At 44.2% G+C, this 24,552-nt stretch overlaps 1 protein-coding gene across 10 annotated transcripts in view; it reads right to left on the bottom strand.

The window, feature by feature from the left end:
* ppargc1a (peroxisome proliferator-activated receptor gamma, coactivator 1 alpha) overlaps positions 1-24,552 on the bottom strand; it is a 256,224-nt gene that overhangs the window by 26,673 nt on the left and 204,999 nt on the right. For 5 of the 10 annotated variants that reach the window (XM_056368559.1, XM_056368551.1, XM_056368550.1 and 2 more), the window contains exon 2: positions 6,680-6,859. In XM_056368559.1, coding sequence (XP_056224534.1) covers positions 6,680-6,859 — 180 coding nt within the window. Of the gene's footprint in view, positions 1-6,679; positions 6,860-9,367; positions 9,809-9,848; positions 10,214-24,552 lie in introns of those variants that run through there. The other 5 variants (XM_056368549.1, XM_056368552.1, XM_056368558.1 and 2 more) reach the window with 5 other exon arrangements.

Here is a 24,552-nt window from a genome sequence, read left to right as displayed (position 1 = left end):
ACACAGCCCACAGCCATGTGAAAAGAGGTTTGGCTGACCACAGTGCAGCCTGAAAATGGTCTCCTGGAAAGAGCTTAACAAGCAGACAATTTTAGAGCTGTCGACTTCCTGAGGTCAACAGCACTATCAGGGCAGATACGTGCAGCAGATTTATCCCACTTCACAATTTCCCAATGCACATACTTTACAATTCACTTGATAAGAAACGGGCTTGCTTTAGCTCTGCCTATGCCAAAAAAATCATGCTTACATGTAGAGTATAATTCAGTAATAAGTACTTGCAGGAGTTGCTTAGGCGTGGGTAGAAACCCCTGCTTTTTTTAGCTTCAACTGTGTCCTGTTCCTCGAGACTACCTTTTCCTCTAGTGTTATTCTTTACCAAATAATATATCTGTATGACAAAAGTTTTTGTTTTCCAAAAAGTACAGTGGAGGGACTGTTTTCTATCTGCAGAGATCAAATGTCTGCAAAAGCTTCTGCTTTCAGTTGAGGCTCAGGAGCTACTGATTGGGCAGCAAGTGAGTCATCCAAGCATCCAGTCACTCATGCATCAGCAGAGCCTTGGAGAGCCTCTTGAACTATTTGAGGCCTGTGCAGACTTAAATGCTTCAGGGGGGAAATAAGCTGGAGGTATAAGCATGCAGTGCACATCATAAAGCTTAGTTAGAATGGGGGGTTTTTCTGCATGGATGACAAAGCTCTTAAAAATAGACTCTCAACCAGCGAAAACTAGTCCTTCACATGTACAGTACAAGACTGTGGAGCACATAGCCAAAGACATGTAAAAATTAGATTACCTAAATTTGTATCACATCAGAAAAATAAATATGGGAAAAAGATAATAATCAAAGACTTGGATGCTTTATGCTTTATTCTCCAGAATCTAATAGAAAAGAAGAATTGTGACGTCCGCGGCCGAAAAAAGTCCTCTCCACTATTGCACAAAGACTATCAGGGCTAATCAGAGCTAACTTGAAGAGCACGTTTTCTGCTGATCTCCAGTGGTTCAGCTTCTCAACTTGCTGTAGCGATATACAGGTGTGCTCCAAGACATCAGTGTCAGGGGAGGTGCAACAGAGCACATTTACTACACCAGTCAGTGATGCTGGGTGTGGTCAAAGATATAGACATTTCACCTCTTTTCAGTGTGGTGGTAAGTTACTCTTTAACAACTGCCAGCTTCTCTCAAATCAAGAACTTGTTTTGTTTTTTTTTAATTCATTGCTTAAAGAGATTATTTGTCCACTGAATTATTCATTACTGTTCAGAATCAACAAAGTTCTGTGGAAGCTGTGTTACAAACTCACAGAGATTGACAGAAAGTGGCAAACTACCAGAGCAGAAGGGCTGGCCAAGGCTACTGCCTCTGCTGGGGTATGCTGGCACAGAATATACTCTCTCACACACACACACACACACACACACACACACACACACACACACACACACACACACACACACACACCTGGGATCGATTGGCCTTTCCTGGAGAGGGGAAGCAGCCTATCGCCCAAGACTGATAGCGCTTCACCATGAATTACGGCAATCACTGATTGAAGGCCTCTCTCCATCCTCTTCCCTCTCTGTCTTTGTTGAGGTTTCCCCTTTTCGTCTGTTATTCACACTGTTTTCTCACCACTGGCTATTGCTTTGACTCTCTCCTTTGTACCTCCTCTCCCTGACACTCTCTGATCAATTCAATTCATCTCTATGCAAACACCCTCTTACACTTCCTGTCTTTTTCGTTGCATAAAAGGAAGAGAGAAAAAGCATTCTAGGAATCCACTGTTGGTACCTTCCTGCCACTCCAAAGTGTACACTACTAAATAATACAAGGAAGAGTGGTCTTATCGCATGGCATCGTTGCAACATGTTGCTGCATGTGTGTGTGTGAGAGTACGAGTCGGGGGGGCGGTGGATTATTGGCTTAGTGTTTTGGCCAGGTTAAAGTGAAACAGCCCTGAAAGGCTCTTAGCAGAGATTACCCCAGGTACTAAAAATAGTCATTTCCACCCAATATACACACACACACACACACACACACGGTAACACAAAACAGAAAGAGCTGAAAGTGTTGTGTCTAGCCGGAGAAGACCACTATCTGATCTTTGTATAGGGTGTCTCAATTACACAAAGAACAGCACGCACACACATGCAACACATACACATTGGTGGCTCCAGCGTGATGAGAGAGATGGGTATCCACTGGGGGCAGGGGATCAGCTGGGGCAGGAACACCAAACCGTGCCTCAATCAGCAGCAGCGGCCCCACTGGGAATGTAGGTTGAGTGTGTGTGAATGTATGTGTGTGTGTGAATGAGAGAGAGAGAGAGAGAGAGAAGAAGAGAGCTAGACAGGCAGCCAAGCAGCCACCGCCAGACCAAAAGATGTTCCCTTCCTCTTTTACCAAACATTCCCTGAAGGGGACTATTTTTTTTCTTTTGGCCATATCCACCCCTCCTGCTCCCTATTCTTTTATTTTTTACCCCTCGCTCCCTTTCTCCTGCCAGCCTCTCTTTCCAGAAGGCCAGAATATATTTGTTTAGCCACTGCAGCTTCAACTTACCATCAGCCGGGAACAAATGCTTTGCCTTGGGAGCGAAAAAGACAGAGGGAGGGAGGGAGAGAGGGAGAAAGAGAAGGGATGGCAGAGCCCACAGTGTTGTGGGGCGGCGGTTTGAGAGCTCTTGTTGTGGAGTGGATCTGACAGACGCTCCAAGATGACACGGGCTTGGACAGCCTAAGTCTGCATCTCTCTGCTATACGTCTGCGCCTACTTGTCTGCACTCCCTCTCATTTGTGTATCTTGAAACAGCATAGCTGCAGGTCTGAAAACGCTGTTTGCCTTCAGTTCGACAGTGATGGAGGATTTCTTCCATCAGACAGTGCAAACAATGTATCAGCACAGTAAAAACTGGAGGGAACTCGAGATGAGGAAAGTATGGTGTATTCTAATAAGACTCACTTGAGAAAATCATATTATACAGTGGAATATGATAATTCATACACCCTTTGCTGGAGCGGTGAACTGGTGCGGGTGGTGTACTCTCAAATGTCAGCATAAATTTGCAAAATAAACGCAACCGGCATTCAGCGGGGAGTAGGAACAGGGACAATAAGGGTCTCTGCCTATGCTGTCTGTGTGTTTGTGTGTGTGTGGGCGTGACGATTCCTCTCAGAGGGTCTATGACTTCGTGTGCACTCCTGTCGCAGCTCACAGGAGCGCCTCTCGCCAACAAGTGTGCGAGCTAATCTATGCTTACACATGTTTGCGGGGAGAGAAAGAGCTGCCTGAGGGAAACATTTTCATCACAGCATGTTTTTATCAAAGCCTGCTCAAGATGACCCAATCAATCTAATCTGCCTTTACTTAAGAATAAGCGCCTGAGCATCTGTCCAAAAAGGCACAAACAAGCGCAACAAAACCCCATAATGCCTTTCGAAGTCTGATGCCATCACGCACAACACATCCTGTCGGAGTGATATAAAGAGTTTGCATTACTGGCAGAGCCCACATACAGAATATGTGCTCACGTGCACGCGCTTACAGCATGTCCCTATATGATATCAGAGTAATGCTTTAAGCCTGGGCATCTTATTTTACTACCTGCAAAGCCCACAACCTTTTATTTCAATCCATGGGCTTTGACTTGGCTGGCACACGTCCAGCCTTCTTCTGGTCTATATGTTTGTCTCTTCCACTGCCCATCTGTCCTCGTATCTGTCTGTCTCATCATCTGCTGGCCTTGTCTATCTCTGCACCTCCCTTTGTTTCACTTTTCTCTATCTGCCCTTCTCCCTTTTCCCCACCTGTCCATCTATCATCAGCCGATCTCACAACAGGACAGGTACAGCAGCGACAGCATGTCAGAAGGTCGTCTCTGCGCCAATATTATTGCATAATCACGTAGACCGCCTCGCCGCCTCCAACAACTGTAAATGCTTTGATCTGTATACGTGTGATGTGCCGCGCCACATCCCAGCGCGACCGCCACCGGGGTGTCCACGCCGGAATCCGAATAAGCCAAAACCAACGAGACACGTTTCCATCAATCAAATGGTCGAAAGCTTGACATGAAATCTGAGCGGGGACCCGCGGTTAAAGAGACATTGGGTCACGCTTGTATGCTGTTATCTTTGGCAGTACATTGGGAACTTATTGGAGTAACCACCCCTTAACAACTGCAGCCCAAAATAGACTGTGGACTTTCACGGTCGGCCCGTTTTGAAGAGGTGTCAAACACACTGTGCCAGGAGCAATAGCTGTTATGTGTATGTGTAGGTGCGTGTGTGTGTGTGTGTGTGTGTGTGTGTGTGTGTGTGTGTGTGTTTTAGGAGGATGGAGGGGGGCAGGGGGGCAGGGGGGGTTGTGGTGTGGTGTATCATTCTCCACATTTCGTGTCAGGGACAGTTGGGACAGCGGCAGGGAATGGAGCAAAAGGCCAGCCAGGGGACAGCTTGTGATCTAAGACCGTATGCTGCTTATACGGAACAGAAAGCACACATACACTGATAAAAAAACGGCCTCATCCGTGTTCATAAACACACTTCCACTGCTTATACAGGGTGTAAACAATTTCCCTTGTCCCCCTAATGAGCCCATAAGATTTACTCTGATGTGACAGAAAATATATCCGGCCGCAGCTGTACTGTATAACCAAGCCAAACTCTGTTTACTGATTTGCTACTGGCTGTCATGTGAAACTTTAACCTGAATGAAAGAGGAAAAACAGTAGGTGTTTGTCTTTCCATCTGAGCTGCAAATCATTTCAACAGCTGACTGACTTTAAGTGATGAAAGTTGGTTCGAACTTCCAGAGAGTGTGTTGTTTGATGGGGACGTTTAAAAGAGGGGCCTCAGTGTGACAGCTGCACCCAGCTGTTACACCTGTTACTCAGGGCAGCCTTGATTGTCTGCTACCTGCCTTTGCTTAAAACAAATTCGTGCTGATTTGTTAAGTGGATGTATACACAAGAGAGGAATGAAAAAATGCCAAAAAAAAAAAAAACCCCGCAAGAAATAATACACTCTCAGGCTTTAGAAGTGGCCATTGCTTCTCTGCCATGTGTACAGGCCAATCAGGGGGTGGGGGGGGGGGGGGGTGCAGGAAGTACAGCTACAGCCCTAGCCCTCTGATCCTTGCCGAGCGGCAAACTTTCCCCTGTCAGATTAAGAAGGATTAGCTGGGTCCTGCCGTATGATGAACTGAAGCCTTTCCATATCCTGAGCATAATACAATAGCTGCTGCTTGTTGAGTTAGTAAAAACATCACCCACTTACTGCGATGTACAGTATTGGTGCGGATGCAAACATGTGCGCTGGTGTGCAGGAGCATGTGCACACACAGGCACGCAAGTACAAGCTCTTTCTCACATTGGAAGTCACACACGGATTCTTGCTCCAAGCTAGCTCCATCATCACGGTCCTCAGTGGGTGCTAAGTTCCATTGTGTTTTAAAGTCACACTTGCACACACATACACACACACGCAAGCACATGCATTCACTCTCATTGGTATTTTTATCCATCCCCAGAGCCACTCGGTGGCTGCAAGCCATATCACTCTCAGACGACAGAGGAGCCTCGGTCACACCAGCTAGTACTTAAGCCCCCTAGTCCCCCCCCCCCCCTTCTTGTGTGTGTGTGTGTGTGTGCGTAGAGGTGGTCTGCAGAGGTAGAATGTGTGCTGATATAAAGAGACTCTGAAAAAGGTGGTGGTGGTAGCGGGGAGGTTAAACGTGGAAAGAATTTAGTCTGTTATCAACTGCTGCAAGACCACTGAGGAAGTACACACACATACACACACACACACACACACACACACACACACACACAAACACAGCAAAGACCCCGAAAACGTGACTACATGACAGGGCCATAGGCGCACACACACATGCACAGCCGTCTCAGACAGGGTTTTTCCTCCTGAGGCGAGGCTAAAGCATCCAATCTCAGTCTTTCTTGTCTATCTGTGGTACTGATAAAGGCTTATAATGAACTGGGGACTAGAACTCAGTCCCAAGACCGATGGCTTTATGGCCCCGGCCAGATCATCACCCTCTGTGGACTTCGTTTGTCACCGGGTGAGAACAGAAAGAAAGAGTCAGAAAGAGAGGGATAGGAGGACGCAGGGAGAAAGAAAACCAGAGAGGGGGGGGAGAGGGAGGAAGCAAAGATTAAAGTTTTACACTCTAACCTTTGAGAAGCGTTTTGCAATCCAGCTGGCATGTCCAGAGTTTACTACCGGAGTGTTCTTTCAGATGTGTGCCGCGTTACTGACGCTCAAAGTTTTGATAAGGGAGCCCAGCACCGCGGCCACGATCCAAACAAGGGGGACCAAGGTTCTCCTGGGCTTATCGTTCTTCTACGTTATCGCCTCTTTTGTACTTCGGAGCAATGTAAAAGCGTGTTTGTAAACTGGTAACAGTTATACATTTTGTTTGGCTCGCATTCAAGAATGCGATAGCATGTTGTGTTTGCTAGGGCATTTTATTATTTCAGCTCACTCCTGACCCCATGGGAGGGCACATAATGAAATCACTGCGGATGCAAAGATGTTCCATAGCACCACAATGCTTAGAAACAGCAACCTGCCATGTTAGAAGTGATCAAGCAGAAGTAGAAAAACATATTGATAAAGTGATGAAAAAATACAGGGAAAGAAAACAAGCTTTACTTACCTCAAAAAGATTGGATGCCTCATTGCCATACTGAGTGGAAATGATCTCTGATTGGTCACTGTACCATTTGAGGCCACCCAGGAAGCTGTCTGCATCTAAGTCACTGACATCCAGCTCTGAGAGGTCAAGTTCAGGGAGGTCTGGGCAGAGGGGCTGGTCTTCACCAACCAAGGCAGCACACTGAAGAGGGGGGGGGGGGGGGGGGGGGGGGGGGGTGAAGACAACAGCAAGGATGGTCAGACAGAAGTCACATCTCCTTCATATGCAAATCAGACACTGAACGTGCCGTGCCAAGCTTGAAAACAATGGGAGAATGAAAATCTGGACGAGAGTCAAAAGTCTTCTTAAGACCTGCTGTTGAGTCCTAAACAAAGGAAATTCATACATTTGTATCACATGCAAACAGTTAACACATTCACGCCTGAGCTTCTCAATGAATATACCTCTAAATTTGATCATTCTGAATAGGTCTGCAACTTTCATGTGACACGCTCACTGGCTGTAATTAATTAATACAGCCCTTGTTACCTCTCTTACTATGTCTCTATTGATTATTAACAGTTTTCTTAGCTGCAGGTCGCAATGTGCAAACCTGCAACCTGTTCCCACTCTTGCTTCCGTTCAACCCACAGTACACTTTGTCCTCCCACCATCACTCCCCGAGCACCGTCACCAGTGCTGGCCTCTGTGCTGCTAAACGCTGCCTGTTGACATTTTGTTATTCACCAGCCACTTTTATGTAATCTAGCCAATGTGTACTGTATGTAGCAGCTGCTGCCGCTTCCTCCACACACAAATTATCAGCTCTCTTCTGGCTGCGAGCGAGGGGCTCAAGCAGCGACTTTGGTGATGTGAAAAGGTGTTTTAGTGGAGGGAGGTGGAAGGGGCAACAAGTTAACATGGCTCAGCTGCTTTTTGCAGGAGCTGTTTAAATGATATTTACCACAGTACAATTGCTACATCTTGATGTTCTAAGGTGTTAAATGCTTTTATCTAGCAAAATTACACACATTATGCTTAAGTAGTCATTTCACTATATGCAAAACTAAGCAGCAAACCAACAGCTGAAATGTGCAACAGTCAGACAGACCTTTCTGCGAACTTTGAGCTCTATATAATCAGGGATCATTAGAAGGAAAAAACCTGAGCCAGAGTCGAGGTGTGTTTACACTCTGTGACTGTGCACATGCAAATCCAAGCCTGAGAAAATAGCTTTCTGACTTGGTGTCTGATAGGCTACACGCTCCTAATTTTGTTGACAGCACGTCAGCCAACGTGTGAACGCTACAGAATGGCCAGGATACAGGATATATGATAAGATATCCTCCGGCGAAGCCTGGAGGTATTTGGCCCGCAGACCGAGGAGAGATGAGGGACGGGTTCGGCTCAGGGCAAAGCTGGGAGATGGATGCTGTGCCAAGTAGGAAAAACCGCGCAGACACCGGTGTCACAGTTCATCCGTCGTCGCAAACGCACCGACACGAATACACGATGACTTAGACTATGATGAGACAAATCCGTTCTGCTGCAACCGCAACAGCGGAGGGGACAGATTCACTGCGTCTTAGGCTTCCTCCTGAGATGATCCACTCTGACAAGACACGGCATGAAAAAACGGTAACAAAGCTGTTAGGATATTCAGAGGCTGGACGTCCTATGCCCAATTATCTTGTGGACTTCTTGGTGAACTAATGAAATAGCGCCGCCAGAGAGACAATCGGGGCGCACCACAGCGCTCCACTGATTTACGCACGCAACGCACATAAAAGCACCCGCTAGGAGAGGATTATTAGAGGAAGGACTGTTGACATGGATAACAGCTCTGTTTTGGAAAGAGCAAGGTTTTCTTACACTTCCATGAATCTAAATGCACACATTTTCACAGAATGAGTCGAGGGAGGAGGTTGAGGAAACGCGCTTTGTTGGATTGACACTGGCAGACAACTAAACGCTATCGCAGCACCAAACGGTAAAGAAGACTCTCCATCCTGGCTAAAGTGACAGTATGCGTCTGACTCGGTGATTAAAGTGCAAAGCTGTTCATCTGAATGAAACTCAATCCCTAAATCGACCGGAAATAACATATTCTTACTTTAATTACAAAATAAAGGCAGTTTTCTTTCTCATATTCTCATCACGCCGCCTAAATAAGCACAAATATGCAGCCAGACTGCAGTCACATCATGTAGTTACTGAGAAAACCTCTCTGAATCGTCACTGAGCTCATGAATGCAGATAAGTACCTAAGTACAGCCAGGTAAACCTAAACCGAGCCGGACAGTAAATCAGGAAACACGTATCCTTCTGATGTGCCTTATTATCTGCATGCACTTTAATCAGAACACTGGAGAAGAGGTAAAGATGGATGGAAAAGACGACGGGAGCGAGTATGATCTGATTATTTGGATAAAAAATGCGCAGGAGGTAAAAATGAAATACGCACGAACATCAAAACATCTATTCTGGCTGGATGCGGTGCTGCTCTCCAGCCAGCGCAACGCTCCCCCGGCCGGGATGTTGGCACACAGACGTGGCCGGTACCGATGGTATTATGATGCTCCTGCGCAATGCCAGATAGCGGTCCCTCAGTGTGGACAACCTTTGCTCTCGCCTGTGAAAATAACATGCGCTATCCCCCGCGACACAGCACATCAAAGGGTTTGTGGATTTCATGCGTCAGCGAAATACCTGACTTTGAGACATTTCAGTCATTTCGGCATGAAAAAGCTTCTCGCCACCGGAGCGCGTACAGTCCGCGGCTGGAGAGAGATCCGCCAGCTTGCAAGCACTCTCTCCGACTGAGCAGAGATCCTATGAGGGAAGCAATGGTCCTGAGCCTGTGCACACGTAACAACAACTACATCTTTAACTGAGGTAAAAAAAAAAAAAAAAAGGGAGATTCCGCACACTCTCCACTTGTCATATATCCCCGTGTTGTATGTCCCCCACATCCTCAACAGTGTCCAGACGCGCACTACACCGGCATGCCACCGCACCAGCACCAGCACCAGTACCACCAGCAGCAGCAGCAGCAGCACAGGAGAAGAGAGCGTAGACTTAAGAGAAAATCACTGTCTCGGATAGCCAGTGTTGTCCATCGTTCCAGGGGAAAAAAGAAAGTCCAGAGGGCTAGAAAGATGAAAGAAGTCGGATTTTTAGATGCGCTCACCTCTAATTCTCTCCACACCGAGTCCTGGTTACACCTGTCCCACGCCATCCAGCCACTGAATGACGGTCCGAAAAATTTAAAAAAAAAAAAAAAAGGAAAAAAAAAAGAAAAAAAGAAAGAAATCAAGTAAAAAAGAAATCCACACACGCTTCCCACTCGCTCTCACACAGGCAACTGCTGCCCCTCGCCGAGAATGAACCGAGGGCACCTGTCTTACAACTGCTTTCCATCACATGACAAAGCTATTAAAAGTAGGCAGGGGAGTGACTCCGCGTCCACACTACTCGCCAGTGACGCGCAGTGAGCAGGCGGAGTCTGGCTGCGCACATAGTAAAATCCTCTCCGTGCACTGCAAAAAATGTCAATCTCCAAACCACATCATGATCTATCTATCTATCTATCTATCTATCTATCTATCTATCTATCTATCTATCTATCTATCTATCTATCTATCTATCTATCTATCTATCTATCTATCTATCTATCATGTATATTTCTTGCAGGTTAAGACACTTGTTTCTGGATTTTTTTTCAGGAACCAAGTGGACTAATTTTAAAATTTCTTTCATTTATCCGGCTAAAATATTTTTCTAGATCCATTTCTTAAACATTTTCAGCTTTGTTTCTGGTTGAGGTCACTTTTTGCAGCGTGGACGTCAAATGGTCGCAAATCTCCTGATTAAATTCGTTTAAAGTTGCTATTGTAGTTGTAATAATTAGACCATAAAATGTCAGGAATATATATGGAGCATTCAGGATCAGTGGTATTTTTCTTTTTTGGGTGAGCTCCTTAATGATTTGTCACGTAATTACTGCCCATCATCAGTCACCCTCCATGTCTTTGCAGCTTCGGAGTTTAGTGAATTGACGGCTGAAAATAGATTTATAAGGACGGGGTTACAGTGGATGTCAATCACATTTTAAAGTTCCAGTTGTGTAATTACAGGTTTTTATCGCAATTTAAATCTAATTAAACTATTGTCCATTAATAAGTCAATTACCTTCAATTGTTTGCGTCAGTCCTGCGTGAACTCCATGACTGTAACTTCAAATGCCAGTGTTTTGCGTGTAGAATATCAGAGAAGGTAATTCAGTCCTTTGGAAAGTATTTCTTTGTCCGTTCAGAGGCAATAAAAAGGACAGGTGGCAGTATCAACCATGTATACAGTGTCAACAGGACGTGTATAGGCAACACTGCCGTGGTAAAATAAAAACAAAAGCTTTGTGGACATTTCAAACAAAGTGCTTTTTGTGTTGTGTAGACTGACGGGCGTACTGCTGGAGCCTAAATGTAATTGTCTTCCTCCGAGAACAGAAACATCAGTCTGTATGTAAATCATTATGAGCTCCAGTCACATAGAGATCTTCTTTTGTGCTCGTATTGAAAACTACCACATGTGTACAGTGTTTGTTTAGAGGATATCAACGGTGATTCTTCTGTTTAGACATTATTTAACTTCTGACAATACATTTCTGTAGGAAGAAACTCACTCCATGGAATATGCTATCCCCAATCCAATGTTTAGTCTTGTAAGCCTATTAAGTTCACCTGAGCATGCGAAGGAGCAATTGTCTGCCTAAATTAGTGAAGCACATACAGTGAGTCTCATTAAACACAAAACTGCACAGTAACCGTTAAAAAAGGGGTTCTGGGGCTGCGAATTGTAAATTGTACAGACTGTGTGTATCCATGCCAGCGTGCTGCCCTGTGTGTGCAGTAAGACATTATATGCGAGCGTTTTATGTATCCGGGGCCATTTGTACCACTAAAATCTATACATCTGCCTCTCCACGCGTGCCCAGAGACCCTACCCAGAAGCCACAGCGAAACCCGATCTGAGCAGGTGGTGTGTGCAGTGACCTCACACAGCCCAGATGGACCAGTACCACACAGACCGTAATATAGGGGCAACATGGGAGTGACATGGAGCTCGACGGTAGCTGGCTTTGTGACTGCAGCGGAGATAAAAAAAAAAAAAAACACGCTCAGGCAACAGGGATTTCAATCCTTCCGTGATGAAAAAGTATAGTTAAAATAACCTCCCGGTCTCTACATGGTGTTTATGTGTTCAACAGATGGAGGTACTTGCAGGTACAGTAGCTGCTGGTGCGACAGATTCCTCACAACTTGAGTAATAGCACCATAATGAACACAGACTTGCAAAAAAAAACAAAAAAAAAAAGAAAAAAAGAAAAAAGGAAGAACGGAAAATCTTGGCCAGAGATATATGCTGGTAAATGATATTTCTCCCTCTCCTGAAGCGGCATGTGAGTCACAGTCAAAAGCCTTATCTGATTGTACTCTTCATGCCAATTAAGACAACGGAAGCTAAATATAGATATAATGTTATGATTTCCTTTCTTGAATGGCCTTTGATTCTTCTTTTTCTGCAAACACATTCTTGCCAGAGGCTGGATATTTATGTATGCAGTGGTAGAGATTTGTAGATATAGGAATCATTTCAAAAGGCAAAAAAAAAAAAAAGAGGGGGGGGGGGGGTGTTCTACAGCCGTACTGAAGTACAGGTAATCTTTGAAATGCCACAGCTTTTGTTTCAGTTGCGGAGAACTGATAACGAACGGGTAAGTATGAGGAGATTGTCACAGGCTGGTACAGAATGAGGAATAGGTGATGTTTAGTAGCCCACATCAGAGGGGATATTTAGGCCAAAGTAGTGCCTGATCGGAGGGCGACATCACTGCGTGTTTGATCATTCTGCTCCACAGAATGGCCCCGGGTCTTGGTTTCACACTGCCCCCTGCATCACTCGCTCTTATACATATCACGTCTCAAGGGGACTGAATCTATAGGATGGCGTGTGAAAACTCGCTCACACCCATGTGATGCATAGCATGTTGTCATTTGATGGACCCGACTTCTCCACAACCCCTCCAGGGCTTTAGAAGTTGCGAACTGCGGGGCTTAAACCTCGCAAACAAATATACTTCAGTGGGAACCGTTAAGCCAAAATAATTAAAAGTGACTGCTGGTTAATTGCTAAATGCTTCAGCACTCAAGTGCAATGCATGTGACGAGTTTTTCCCGCGAAGAACATGCCCAGTTCCACGTGCAGACACACTACTATCGGTCTTCACTTGAATCGGGGTCGTGCTGCTGGCAGTTCTCAGAAAGCAAAGGGCCTTAATGATTAAACAATTTCTCCCAAGAGTTCGCTGACAAGTGGAGTTCTCAAAGACAAAATAGTAAAAATGGGGCTAATCCACAGATAATTATCTTTGTGTGAATATTCAGCGTGGCCTCACTCATGGTACACAGTCTCCCATTTGCATTTCTGGTCTTAGACTGAATGTGATATTAACATTTCTGTTAAGAACTGGATTTTTATTGACCCTGTAGAGGAAATTATGGTTACATGTTTTAATCCAACAGTCTTTTTTTTTTTTTTTTTAACTGTCTTCTTTGACAGTCCATCCACACTTAAGTGGCTGTGTCTTGTTTTCCTTTTTCCATAAATTGTGTCACCGGCCCTCTGAGAGCCTGCACAGTGTCTGGGGTAGGGGATGGGGATGGGGGTGGGGGGGTGATTCATATCACTTTGTTGCATGTCATTGCTCCCAACAGAATCTATCCTAGCATCTGGCCATTTTAATACATGGTGGCTGGATTCATAGGAATTAATTGAGGGCAGAGGTAAAACAGAGTGCTCCATCTATTCATGTATTGTTCAGGACGGTTAAACGACAGCGTATGCTTCATTCTCCCGCTTGTCATTTGATGTGCAGTCAGATCTTTGGTGCGTGGGTCATTTTTCCACTTGATAAGTCATATTGTTTTCTCCTTATTAGTGGACAAAGGAGGAAGTGGTCACGTTTCACAACAGTCAAATGCTCTACAATAACATAGGGATGTAATGCCATACAGAACCGGCTACAGGAAATGTAAATGGATACACTGAGCAAATACGAGGTTCTAAGGTGGTGTCAAATGATCACACAGGACTGCTTTAAAATAAACTAATATGACATGATAAAAACGAGTTCACACATTCAAAATATTTAACATTATATCACATTTTCTTAAACTGTTTTTTTATTCTGTCTCTTACATTTCAGAGATCTCTCAGGTGGCCTCCACAGGCTCCCAATGCAGGCGTTATGGGCAACAAGACAAACAGTGTGACGCCACAAATTATGCCAACACTCGCCCTGTGACTTACAGTAAGCTAGTGCATTCTCTCCCTGTGAAGATTTTACATCGCCTCTCTTTGTAGTGCCCTTCAGAGAACCCGTCGCCTTTCTGCCCTGCGTGCAAGCGTGTAATCCTTTCCATCAATGAACTCCACTGTGTCATTTAGCCACTCTCAGGATGGCGGCTACTTTCCCCGCAGAGAGTCCGGCCCACATTATTAAGGCAAATGGCATGAAGAGGCTAGGGCCAGTTAGCCATGGCTGAGCCTTGGAATTGAAAATAGCATCAGTCCCATGCAGGGGCTGGTAAACACAAAAAGGAGCCTGGGGCGCAACACAGGACGGTTCCACCCGCCCCTTCCTTACTCCGGCTCTGTTTTGGAGGAGCTGGGGGGAAAGTGGCAGCCTTACCCCCACCCACCCCTACCCCTACCTCCCCCCATCCCCCGCCACAGACGAATAATATCACGGTCACATGGCGGTGCGAGTTGGAGTCTCCCGTCGGAGCCCTGTGTTCTGGGGGTTGTTATTGGGCTTGTTTAAAATCACCAGCGAGTCATGCAAGATGCATGTGGAAGTGGTGGCAGAAAGTGGGTGTGCTGCGAGTGCAGGCCTGGTGTGTAATGCGTCTTGGTGGAGAACCGTGCTAAACTAGCGCTCTGGGCAAGGACTTGTGAGGCACTTTGTGTTTTGCTCGGGTATAGCACTCACAAGGAATATTAAAATTTATGGACCATGAGGGTTTGGGTTGCAAACACACTTACATAAACAAGAACTTGCGCACTCCCTGTGCTTAAAATGCTACAAAGCCAAACTTTGAAATTGCTGTAAAATTCCAACAGATGCCACATGCCCGGCAAAGCAGAGGAAATGAGATGCACTTGTGTGGAGGAGATAGTTAAATCTTTCTCTACTGAAAGGGCACAAGAAAATAGTACTTGTTGTCATGCTGAATATCGAGTGAGGCACTTTTTTGAAGTTCTATATAAACTTTAAACTTAGTGAGTCAAAAGCCATGGCCTGTGAAAGCAATGATGTTTGCAGCAGTGTAATCTAAATTATATACAAGCATTACAGGAATTACCTCTTTTCTGACATGCTTTTGCTTACAAGATCATTTTGGGATTGTGAACTGCATGTTTAAGCATCTACAACAAAATTCATGTTTTGAAAAAAAATGAACAGCAGCAGGAATCAAAATGAACTCTGGAATGTGAGAAATACATTAATGATATCTCATCGCTGGCTGCAGGCAAATTTAGGTGCATCTTTCTGCAAACTGCAAAAACCCCCTGTGAGTCATGAGGAGGGCTCACAGCACAACAGATGTTGCTTGATTTCTAAAATAATAGAGAGGCAGGGCTGAATACCTTGACAGCGCAGTCCTTATGTACTCTTAGCACTGGAAGAGCGCCAGGGAAGAATTAGGTCAGCTGAAGTGCATTGTGCCTTGTGGAACTCCACGTTAAAACAGCATCAGGGGATGGGAGGAGGAGGAGGCTGGAGGTAGGTGGAGGGGGTGTTGGTGACACATAGGTAGAAATTTCTGGAGCAGCACAACCAGTTTCTTTTTCTTTTTTTCTTCTTTTACTCTTGTATCATGGAAACGCGAGCAGAAACGTTACACCCCTGAGTCCAGACTGCAGCCTAATTATTTTGAGCAATGAAAAGAGAAGGAAGAAAGGAATGAGAGAGAGAGAGAGAAAAAAAATGCATGTGAATTGCAATTCTTTCATACAGCCTGCATACGGGGTGTATAACCATAAGCCTGAAAAAATCCTTACGGCACAATAAAACTGATTGTATCATCACCTTTTTTTTCCACTTACAGGGTGCATTTCTACTACTCTTCACATCACCTCCTAAAAGGAGCATGTACTGCTGGAGTACACAGTGATGGGGGAAAAAAAAGAAAAAGAAAAAAAAAAGCGGAACAGGGATGAGAGGAAAGAGAAGGCACAGTCAATACCCATTTTTGCCAAGGCATCCTACTGAAAAAGAGCAAAGAGACAAAAGGAGCAGATGGATGGAGATGGCGCTAATGCTGAGAGAGAGTGTGACAGGGAGTAACAAAAGCAAGAGGGAGTGAGCCGCTGAGTGTGATAGAAAGAGTTGGACAAAGACGGGGCATGAATTAGAGGCAGATATGGAAGGAAGGGAAGGAAGGTGGAAGGTAAGTACAAGAAGGAGTGATTGGGGGACAGGAAACGTGGACTTTAACAAAGGGTTAGAGCGAGGGGGAGGCCAGCATTCACCTCGCCATGCATCTCTCATCTGAAGATAAACCGGCCCTCTTCCGCTGGGGCTGACCCCCAGTCCCCGCTGAACTCCCAGTGCCGGTCCTACCGCGTCCACTATCTCAGTGTTAATCTAATGGTTACCACGTCCCCCTCCCCCGCATACTACGGTCACGGTCTGAGATTCTCCTGCTTACGATGGGTATCTGGCTCACACATGCTACGTATTAATTTACAGGAAGGTCTAGATTTTCACACACAGATCCTTCCACTGCCAACACGACCTCATTGCCCCCTCATGACCACCATGCTTTGGGAGTAAAATTGTGTTGCAAATACACTCCCTCCCCTTGTTAGCAAGATTACACTGGAGGAAATAATGAGATGCAGATTTTGAAGATGACAGAAAGTAATTGGTTTTGATGTGTGTAAAATCATGATTTTAAGCGGACATGATATTCAAATGACTTGGCAGCCATCCATCAACACAAAAGTGTATGTAAGCATATTGCGGATTGTGCTGAGCAACAACGTCGGCTTTTCCTCTCGAGTAGGCAACCTCAGTGTTTTTTTTGGCAACTAAAGCCTTTTTGTTTTTTCCAGTCAGACGTTGTTACGCCTCGAGCCATTTCCACTGTCTGGAAATAGAATTCCGTCACTTATATTCATGTTATGTGATCATCAGCGGTTGAAATCAAGAGCAAAATTAACTGTCAGGCAGTCATTCACTCAGTCAACCCTTGCCCTGGCTATCCCGTCCCTGCAGTCTTCTCTATGTCCCTCCCATAATCCCTTGTTGTGTGTTTTGTGGTGCTGTGTGTCCACCGGGACTGTCATCACCGCCACAATAAACAGGATTAATCAGTGCTGGCATTGGGCACTTTGGTCCAGATGACGCGTGTAATTAAGGAGTAATTGGCATGTCATCTGTACATGAGGAAATATGACATGCGCGAGCCAGATGTACTCATTGTGCCGCCCGGCAACAAGCAGCGCTTGAACAACTGTGTCCTCAAAGGCTTTTTTTTTTTTTTTTCCCAGCGATAACTTCTTTTGCACTGCTGACACTCTCGCTTCTTTAACATCTTTATTCACCCTGCAAACTCCCTCACATTCTAATTCACTTGCTTATTCATTTATTTACATGCTAACACACTTAAACACTAATTTGCTAACTTATTCATTTATTTACATGCTAACCCACTTACTGCCGCTTGCATTCAGCAACTTATTCATTTATCCACATCCAGGATGACACAGTTACTTTCTTGAGTATTCATTTATGCACGTAGGAAGTCACTTACATTCTCGCTGGCTTAATTAAGTGGCCTCTCTCTTTTCACTTCACACAAAAGGATGGGTTTATGCTGCTCAATATATACTGTAGCTGCTCACAATGGGAGATGGCCAAGATGCCCTTTCATGTTTAGGGTCATGCCGGCTGCAACAATAGGTCTGAACTGCCCTTATCTCTCCTTGTAAACGGGAAGCTGCGGGATAAGTCAGGGCCCTATTTCATGGCTCATGTGGGAGATGTTAGGATGAACATAACTGAGGGGAGGGTTTTCCTATTTGCCCTTGCACCTTATATTTCCTCAGTTGTTAGGGAAGACAGAAATAAAAAAAGGAAATTCACAGCCAGGCTTAAAGGATGATACTCTATCTACGCTCTTATGAAACGTAGCAAAGACGCACACCTATTTATTATTATTTCACATCTGTATCTGCAGCCATTTGTCAGTATAAATGCAGTGTTGAATTAGAAGCAACATTAGGTGAACCAAGCACCGCCTCTTCTCTATAAATTCAATTACCTCAGGATTATTAAAGGTGTGCCAAAGCAAATGAATATTATGGTTCATACATGGTCTCTGAGAGAATTTTAAAGACACCACACAAAGAAAGAAAGCCCAAGCATCACCGAGACAAAGTTTGGGCTGAAACTGGGCGTGGAGCTGGTTTCCAGGAGGGGTGAGCTTGGCAGGGAGCGGGGTCAGTGATGCACTTGGCTGGTAACCTCAGATAGCTGCTGGCTAATTTGCAGTATGCCCCCAATTGCAACAGAAAGCCGAGAGCCACGCTGAGGGGAGAGAGGGTGGCCATAACGGCAAAGCAAATGGCACATAGAGATATCCCAGTTGTTTTTCATCACATCAATTTCACGCCTGTGCCGCCAGTTTTTCAGAAATGTGACAAGATGGAGACGGGGGGGGGGGGGGGGGGGGGGGGGAGAAATAGGGAAGAAGGGATAAAGGAGATACTGAGGAGGAAGAAAACAACGAGCTCGGAGATACATAAAGCTGGCAATGTTAATCTCAAGGCCTGTTCCTGGTGCGAGTGATTGCTGTCATAGCTGTCTCATAAACAAACAAATGAGAATATCTCTAAAGCTAATATCTTCGCTGACAATATTGCTCACCCACTTCTCAATTTACTGATGCAACACAGGAATTCTTCTGGCAATTCAGTTTCCGCTTTCTGGTGTGTTTGCAGGGAGTTCAATTTGTTTTTAGTGCAATAACGCTTTGGAATGAGCAAATGTGAAGTCAAACTTAGTCATCCTTTTAGTGCAGCTTCACAAACGCACAGGTGTTAATTATTGTTAGTCATGGTATTGTGTATCGCCAGAGAGTTCTGTAATTAATGTCAGTGCACTTTGTTACCTGATTTTTTTTTTTTTTCCAGTGAAGTAATGCAACGCTCGATGCTTTTATCTCTATTGTTACATTCTTGTAGCAATACAGTGTATGTGTCATGACTCAAGGGAAAAGTACCCCCCCCCCCTTTAAAAAGAAAAAAAAAAAGATTCCACTAAATTCCAACAGGAGATATCAGCCAGGTTTTTATCTCTGGTGCAAACATGTGTGTTTATACAAGCTGAGATAGCAGATGTTTAACCTGACAATTGCTTTATGGTTTCTTGACCAAACAAATTTTATAGCAGTTTGCATAATTCCTGTCTTTCATCTGTAAGGAAGTGAAACGTGCCACATTGTGCCGCATTATGACTCGGCGGTAAAGCATCAACTGATATAGCAGCGCATTTAGTATCTCTCCAACTGTGTGTCGTGTAATTATAAAAGCAAATGTGCTATTGAGGTGAAAAATTTGCTCGAAAAAGAACATAAAGCATTTAATTTTGCGTAACTACAGGATATATTTGGTTTCTAGGTGTTGACTTGAACGCTGCAGATAAACAGCAGGGAGTGCAGGCCTAATAAAAACTCACTGTTCTCGCTGAGCGCCTGATGGAGCTCTTGCTTGGGAAGGGAATAGGCAACAAGACTCCAACTCGTTGGACAATCTTCCATCCAATATAATTAATGACAGTGCATTTTTAATTACCCCTGTGCGGCAGTAGGCACTACAGCTTTTGTTTATTGAGCCCCACTGATACCCATATTAACAAAGTTAGGTTAATGATAGAGGTATTTTACTTAATAGCATTTTTATTACTCCCACTAAGAATGAAGCAATTAATTAACAATGGGCGAATTAAGTTCCTCTCCTGTAATGGCCTACCAACACAGGACATCATTACCAATCGTCAAAATAATTCATAAACCAAGGAGTCAGGTGGCAGGACAGCGGTGGGAAAAATGAATATTCCCCAGCATATGGTTGAGTTTTCATTTTAGAATGGAATAAATTATGGATATGGTCTGTCAGAGCCGCAGCATCAAAGATGCAGCACGCTAAGTCACAGATTTGACATAGGTGTCTGGCAAAAAAAAAAAAAATTCTGCGCACAAAATGAGCAGGTGAGTGTTATTTGAATATATAAAGAAGCGAATTAAAGATACACAGATAAATGAGAGAACAACCAAAAGAGAAGGAGAGATGGGAAAGTGAGGGAGAGGACTGATGTTCAAGAAATGACATCGAATAATGGACCTCAAAGACATATATGAAAGCGCCTAATCTTTTAAGCTTGCATTTGAAGGTAATCTTCCATTAAAGAATACTAGCTATTTCTTTGTGGAGGAGAAATGCAAAGACAGCAGAACTGATGGGGACTATTGGTGTGACTTTGAATAGAGGAAAGAGAGAAATGGCAAAAGGTGCAATTTCTCAGGCGCCGGACTTCTGTGGTAAATTCTTTCATTCCAAAAAGAACTACTAAAACAGTGGCTGCTGAGAAACATAATCCCCCACCCCCAACCTCCCAATGCCCAACATACACACACATATACACATACACACACACACACACACACACACACACACACACACACACACACACACACACACACACACACACACACACACACACACACGCACACACACACACACTGAGCCCAAGTACACATGCAACAAAGAGGGAGAGATTAAAGCATTAATTCAGTGAGAGGGAATAGGATCCCGGCATAAATTTAGAGTGAATGTTTGGGGTTATCTTCTCTGCTGACTGCCGTTTCTACTCTCTGTACTCCATTGCACTCCACATGCAAATGTAAATCAGGGTCACACCCTGTATGCTGTAACATATCAGGCTGTAAACTCTTGTTTTTCTTTGATAAGCTCTGTATGTGTGTGTGTGTCTGTGTGTGTGTGTGTGTGTGTGTGTGTGTGTGTGTTGTGTGTGTGTGTATGTTTGCAGCGACAACAGGTGCACCCTTGTGTATGAATGTGGAAAAATACCAAACCATCCATGTGCATGGTGCGCTTTCTGTATGTGTGTCTATTTGTATGGCTGGGTGTGTCTGTGAATGTGGGTATTTACATGTCAGACAGCGCATTTCAAGCTGAACTGCTTGCCTAAAAAAAGAAGAAAAAAAAAAAAATTGCACCAAACAGGGAGCCGTGTTCGTTTGCTTGTCATCGCTGGGTGGGATGTACTTTACAGAGCACACCAGTTTTCTCCTGGCTTCGCAGTGGATACCAGCTGGCGGGCACTGGGGCGCCACAACGTATCGTGCCAGTGTCACAAACGAAGGGGAAAGTGTGCCTCATCATATAGAAAAGTAGTCTGGCAGCCTCCAGTCCTCATTAAAAATGCACTAACGCTGAATGCTCCCATTAATCTAAGCATGCTGTATTTAGTGAGGGTAGCCTTGTGTACAGTCTATAAAACGCAGCAATTAAAGCAGGTACTTTTGGCTTCCTCAAAGCGCAGCCAAGCGCAATGGGCCAGAAATGTGAAAAATTTCTCCAGTAGCCAAAGCCCTACGAGAGAAGAGCCAGGATGGAGTCCATAAGCACTAAGATAGATACGGAGCTGGAAGATGACATGATTTAATCTCGCTCCTGCCTGATAATGGAAAGAAAATCTGTTAATGTTCTATCTACTGTGTTGCAGATAATCACCTCTGAGGTATCAATCCTTGTTTCAAGATATCAGTCACCCTAATATAGACAAGAAAATCAGGACGTCATGGTAGAAACATCTTTAACCGGACATAAGCCACTGATGTTCTATAGATGTATACATTTTCCAACACACATGATCCCAGCAGCATAGCATATGTAGCTTATTTGGGCTATTTGTGTTGCACTATGTAGATAACACGCTTGTCAGTGCAGTACAAGGTGGAGGACATTCGATAACGGCATCTGTCATGACATCATTATGACTGCTGCATGAACTTCTTATAGCAGGGGGTTCAAGGATAAGTGCTAAGATGCAGGCCGTCGATGCATGCTTTCAACTGCAACCCGAGTAGGTTACAACGTGGCGAGATCACCATGTGCAGATTCTTTAAGACTTTGATGATTGTTCAAAGGGACAGACGGAATAACTTGCGTCGTCCCATCCCATAGCAACAACTTTTTTTTTTTCTTCCCATGTCTAAAGCTGGGACGGAGATATAAATGCTCCTGGACTTATGCCATTGTCTACAGAACCCTGCAACTAAAAGACATATATATGACAGAGACACATTTAGTTCTGAGTTTTTCACGCTTCTGCTGGTTTCAAAAGCATCAGTGACAAAAAACAGGGGTCTGAGGTTTAAGGCTTTAAGGACCCCGTCTGATGAAAATTATGTTTTTAACATTGTTAACATGTCCACATTGTGTTTTTTTTTTTATATGTAATACAAGACATATCATGAGTGAAATAAGCAGTCAACGCTATGACCGAGTATTTCCACCTTGGAACTGCAGTAAACCAGTGACAGTCTCGTAAAGCCGGATTCAGACAGCCAGGGATTCATATGTCACATAACTAAGGAACCAATCCTGTCAACTTGCTGGGACGGAGGGCGGGCAAAATAAACCTGAAACCTTGTCAGTACAGAGAGCGAGGGTTTGCATTGGCACAACCACTAACTTTTTGCCAGCCACTGCTACGCTAACTGTTCCGATATGTCTGAGACATAGGCTCCTCATCTGGGTCTAACCTAGGCTCTCTGAAGTTTCCTCTGCTAACCATCTTGATACGCACTGCTCTTTCACCTGTCAACCTAGCGCAGGTGAAAGCGGTGGGCGGGGCCTGATCCAGATTTTTCAATGAGGAAGTATGCATCAAGCCCCAGGTTTCCATTTTGTTCACTTTTTATGTTCAACAAAATATTAATAGCAGAGTATTTAACATAGTTTAAAACATGTCTGGAAAGGAACTTTAAATGTTATCTGCAGAGCTTTTAATATCGTATGGTATCAGTTTTTGGTCCACATGAGCATCGTTTGGGGTATTGTTTCTAAAACAGCAGCCAGAGCAGTCTCAGCAGGGTGGGGATTGATATTGTTGTAGCATGTGGTCATTTCAGAATTACTTATAAGCAATTATTTCATGTGCATGCCATCCACGGGGGATAACAGCATTAGCTACATAAATGGATAATGAGGCCATGCTCATAATGAAAGCATACACTGACCATAAAGCAGCGTTATAGTCCGAAGAGGAGAAAGAACAGATGTATCAGGAAGACAGGTCCCCCCCAAACAATGTGAAATCACTCCAGAGACCACAGCACAACCATATAAACAGGTGTGAGTTACTCTGTCACTGTGTGTTCTTGTGAGTCATTTTATGAGTAAGGCAGGCTTGGCAATGTAAAGCTGTCAACATTTCCATACCCTAAAAATAATTACCCTCAATCTACCCTCTGCCCCACAGGCAGCTGGAGTAAACAGGCCAAGGATATAACCACCTCCATGCTAAAATGTGATTTCTCATCAGGAGGTGGCCACATGGTACAGAAGATAAATCATTTTCTATATGTATGAGAACTACAGTGCTGCCAAGTGCAAGATAAGAAGTCAGCTCAGTCCACTGTTGTTTACAAGGTTCCTTTTTATGAATTTTATTTATAGTGGATCGTGACCTCGAATAAGATTAGTGAGTCAATAACATGAATTTGCTAAGTTGCATTCACCGATAAGACCACACTGCAGAATTGTTTCATAATAAATATTTCCCGTAGATGATGAAACTAGGACAGGATTATGTTTAACAGTGAAACTGTAAAGTCTGACTACTGTATAATGACTAACAGCGGTGTGATTTTAATGGCTGCTCCTGCTGCTGCCACACACTAATTCAAAAATGATTAGTTAGTTCCTTTTCTTTTCCTGAATAGCAATGTGTGCCATCAAATTTGGGATCACTATGCATGATGTTACTGTGAGGTAACTGAAGTGGCCAATTGTCACCAAGGTTAATTATGAAACGAGAGATGCTGCTGATGTTCATGCAGCCCCGGACTTATTATCAACTGACAGTTCAACTGCTTTCATGGCTTAGGCATCAACGGACACTTCATCTGCTTTCAGCCTTTAAACTGTCGGTTCAGCTACTTTTAGTGCTTGTATAAAAACTGACCATTTAACTAATAGTGTGGCTTAAACTGGAAATTAAACTGAACAGCAGACAATTCAAACCCTTTCAGTGCAGAACTGATACTTCAACCGCTTCAGTGCTTCAACTTCAGCTCCCATCTAACATCTCACTTGCAAACATTTTCAGACATTTAATTTTCATAACAGATATTATTTTTTGAATCTAAGAAGAAAGAGACTTTTTAACCCTGACAACAAATGACATTTATGTTTGCAGTGATAAACTTAATGATACATGGAAAAGACACAAGAGGGGCCCTTACTGACTAACACCTACTGTATTATACGCCAAATGAGATCACATATAGGGAAAACCTTAAATGCTCTTGCATGTCGGCCAACTGTGACATCGTCCTGCCAGGGTGCAAAATTTAGCACAAATGAGAAATTATTGTATACAATTCTGCTACGTTACAGGTTCTGGGTTTGGGAATTGAGGTCTGCAAGCATTTGTTAAGGTATGAAAAAGACAATACATTTGTCTATGTGTTTCTCACTGTTATGTTCTCCAACACTACATCTCCTTAGGGACTGCC

This window comes from Seriola aureovittata, chromosome 23 (genome assembly GCF_021018895.1).
Source record: "Seriola aureovittata isolate HTS-2021-v1 ecotype China chromosome 23, ASM2101889v1, whole genome shotgun sequence".
NCBI lineage: Eukaryota > Metazoa > Chordata > Actinopteri > Carangiformes > Carangidae > Seriola > Seriola aureovittata.
The sequence above is the reverse complement of the archived record's forward strand: the minus strand, read 5'-3'. Positions and strand labels throughout refer to the sequence as shown.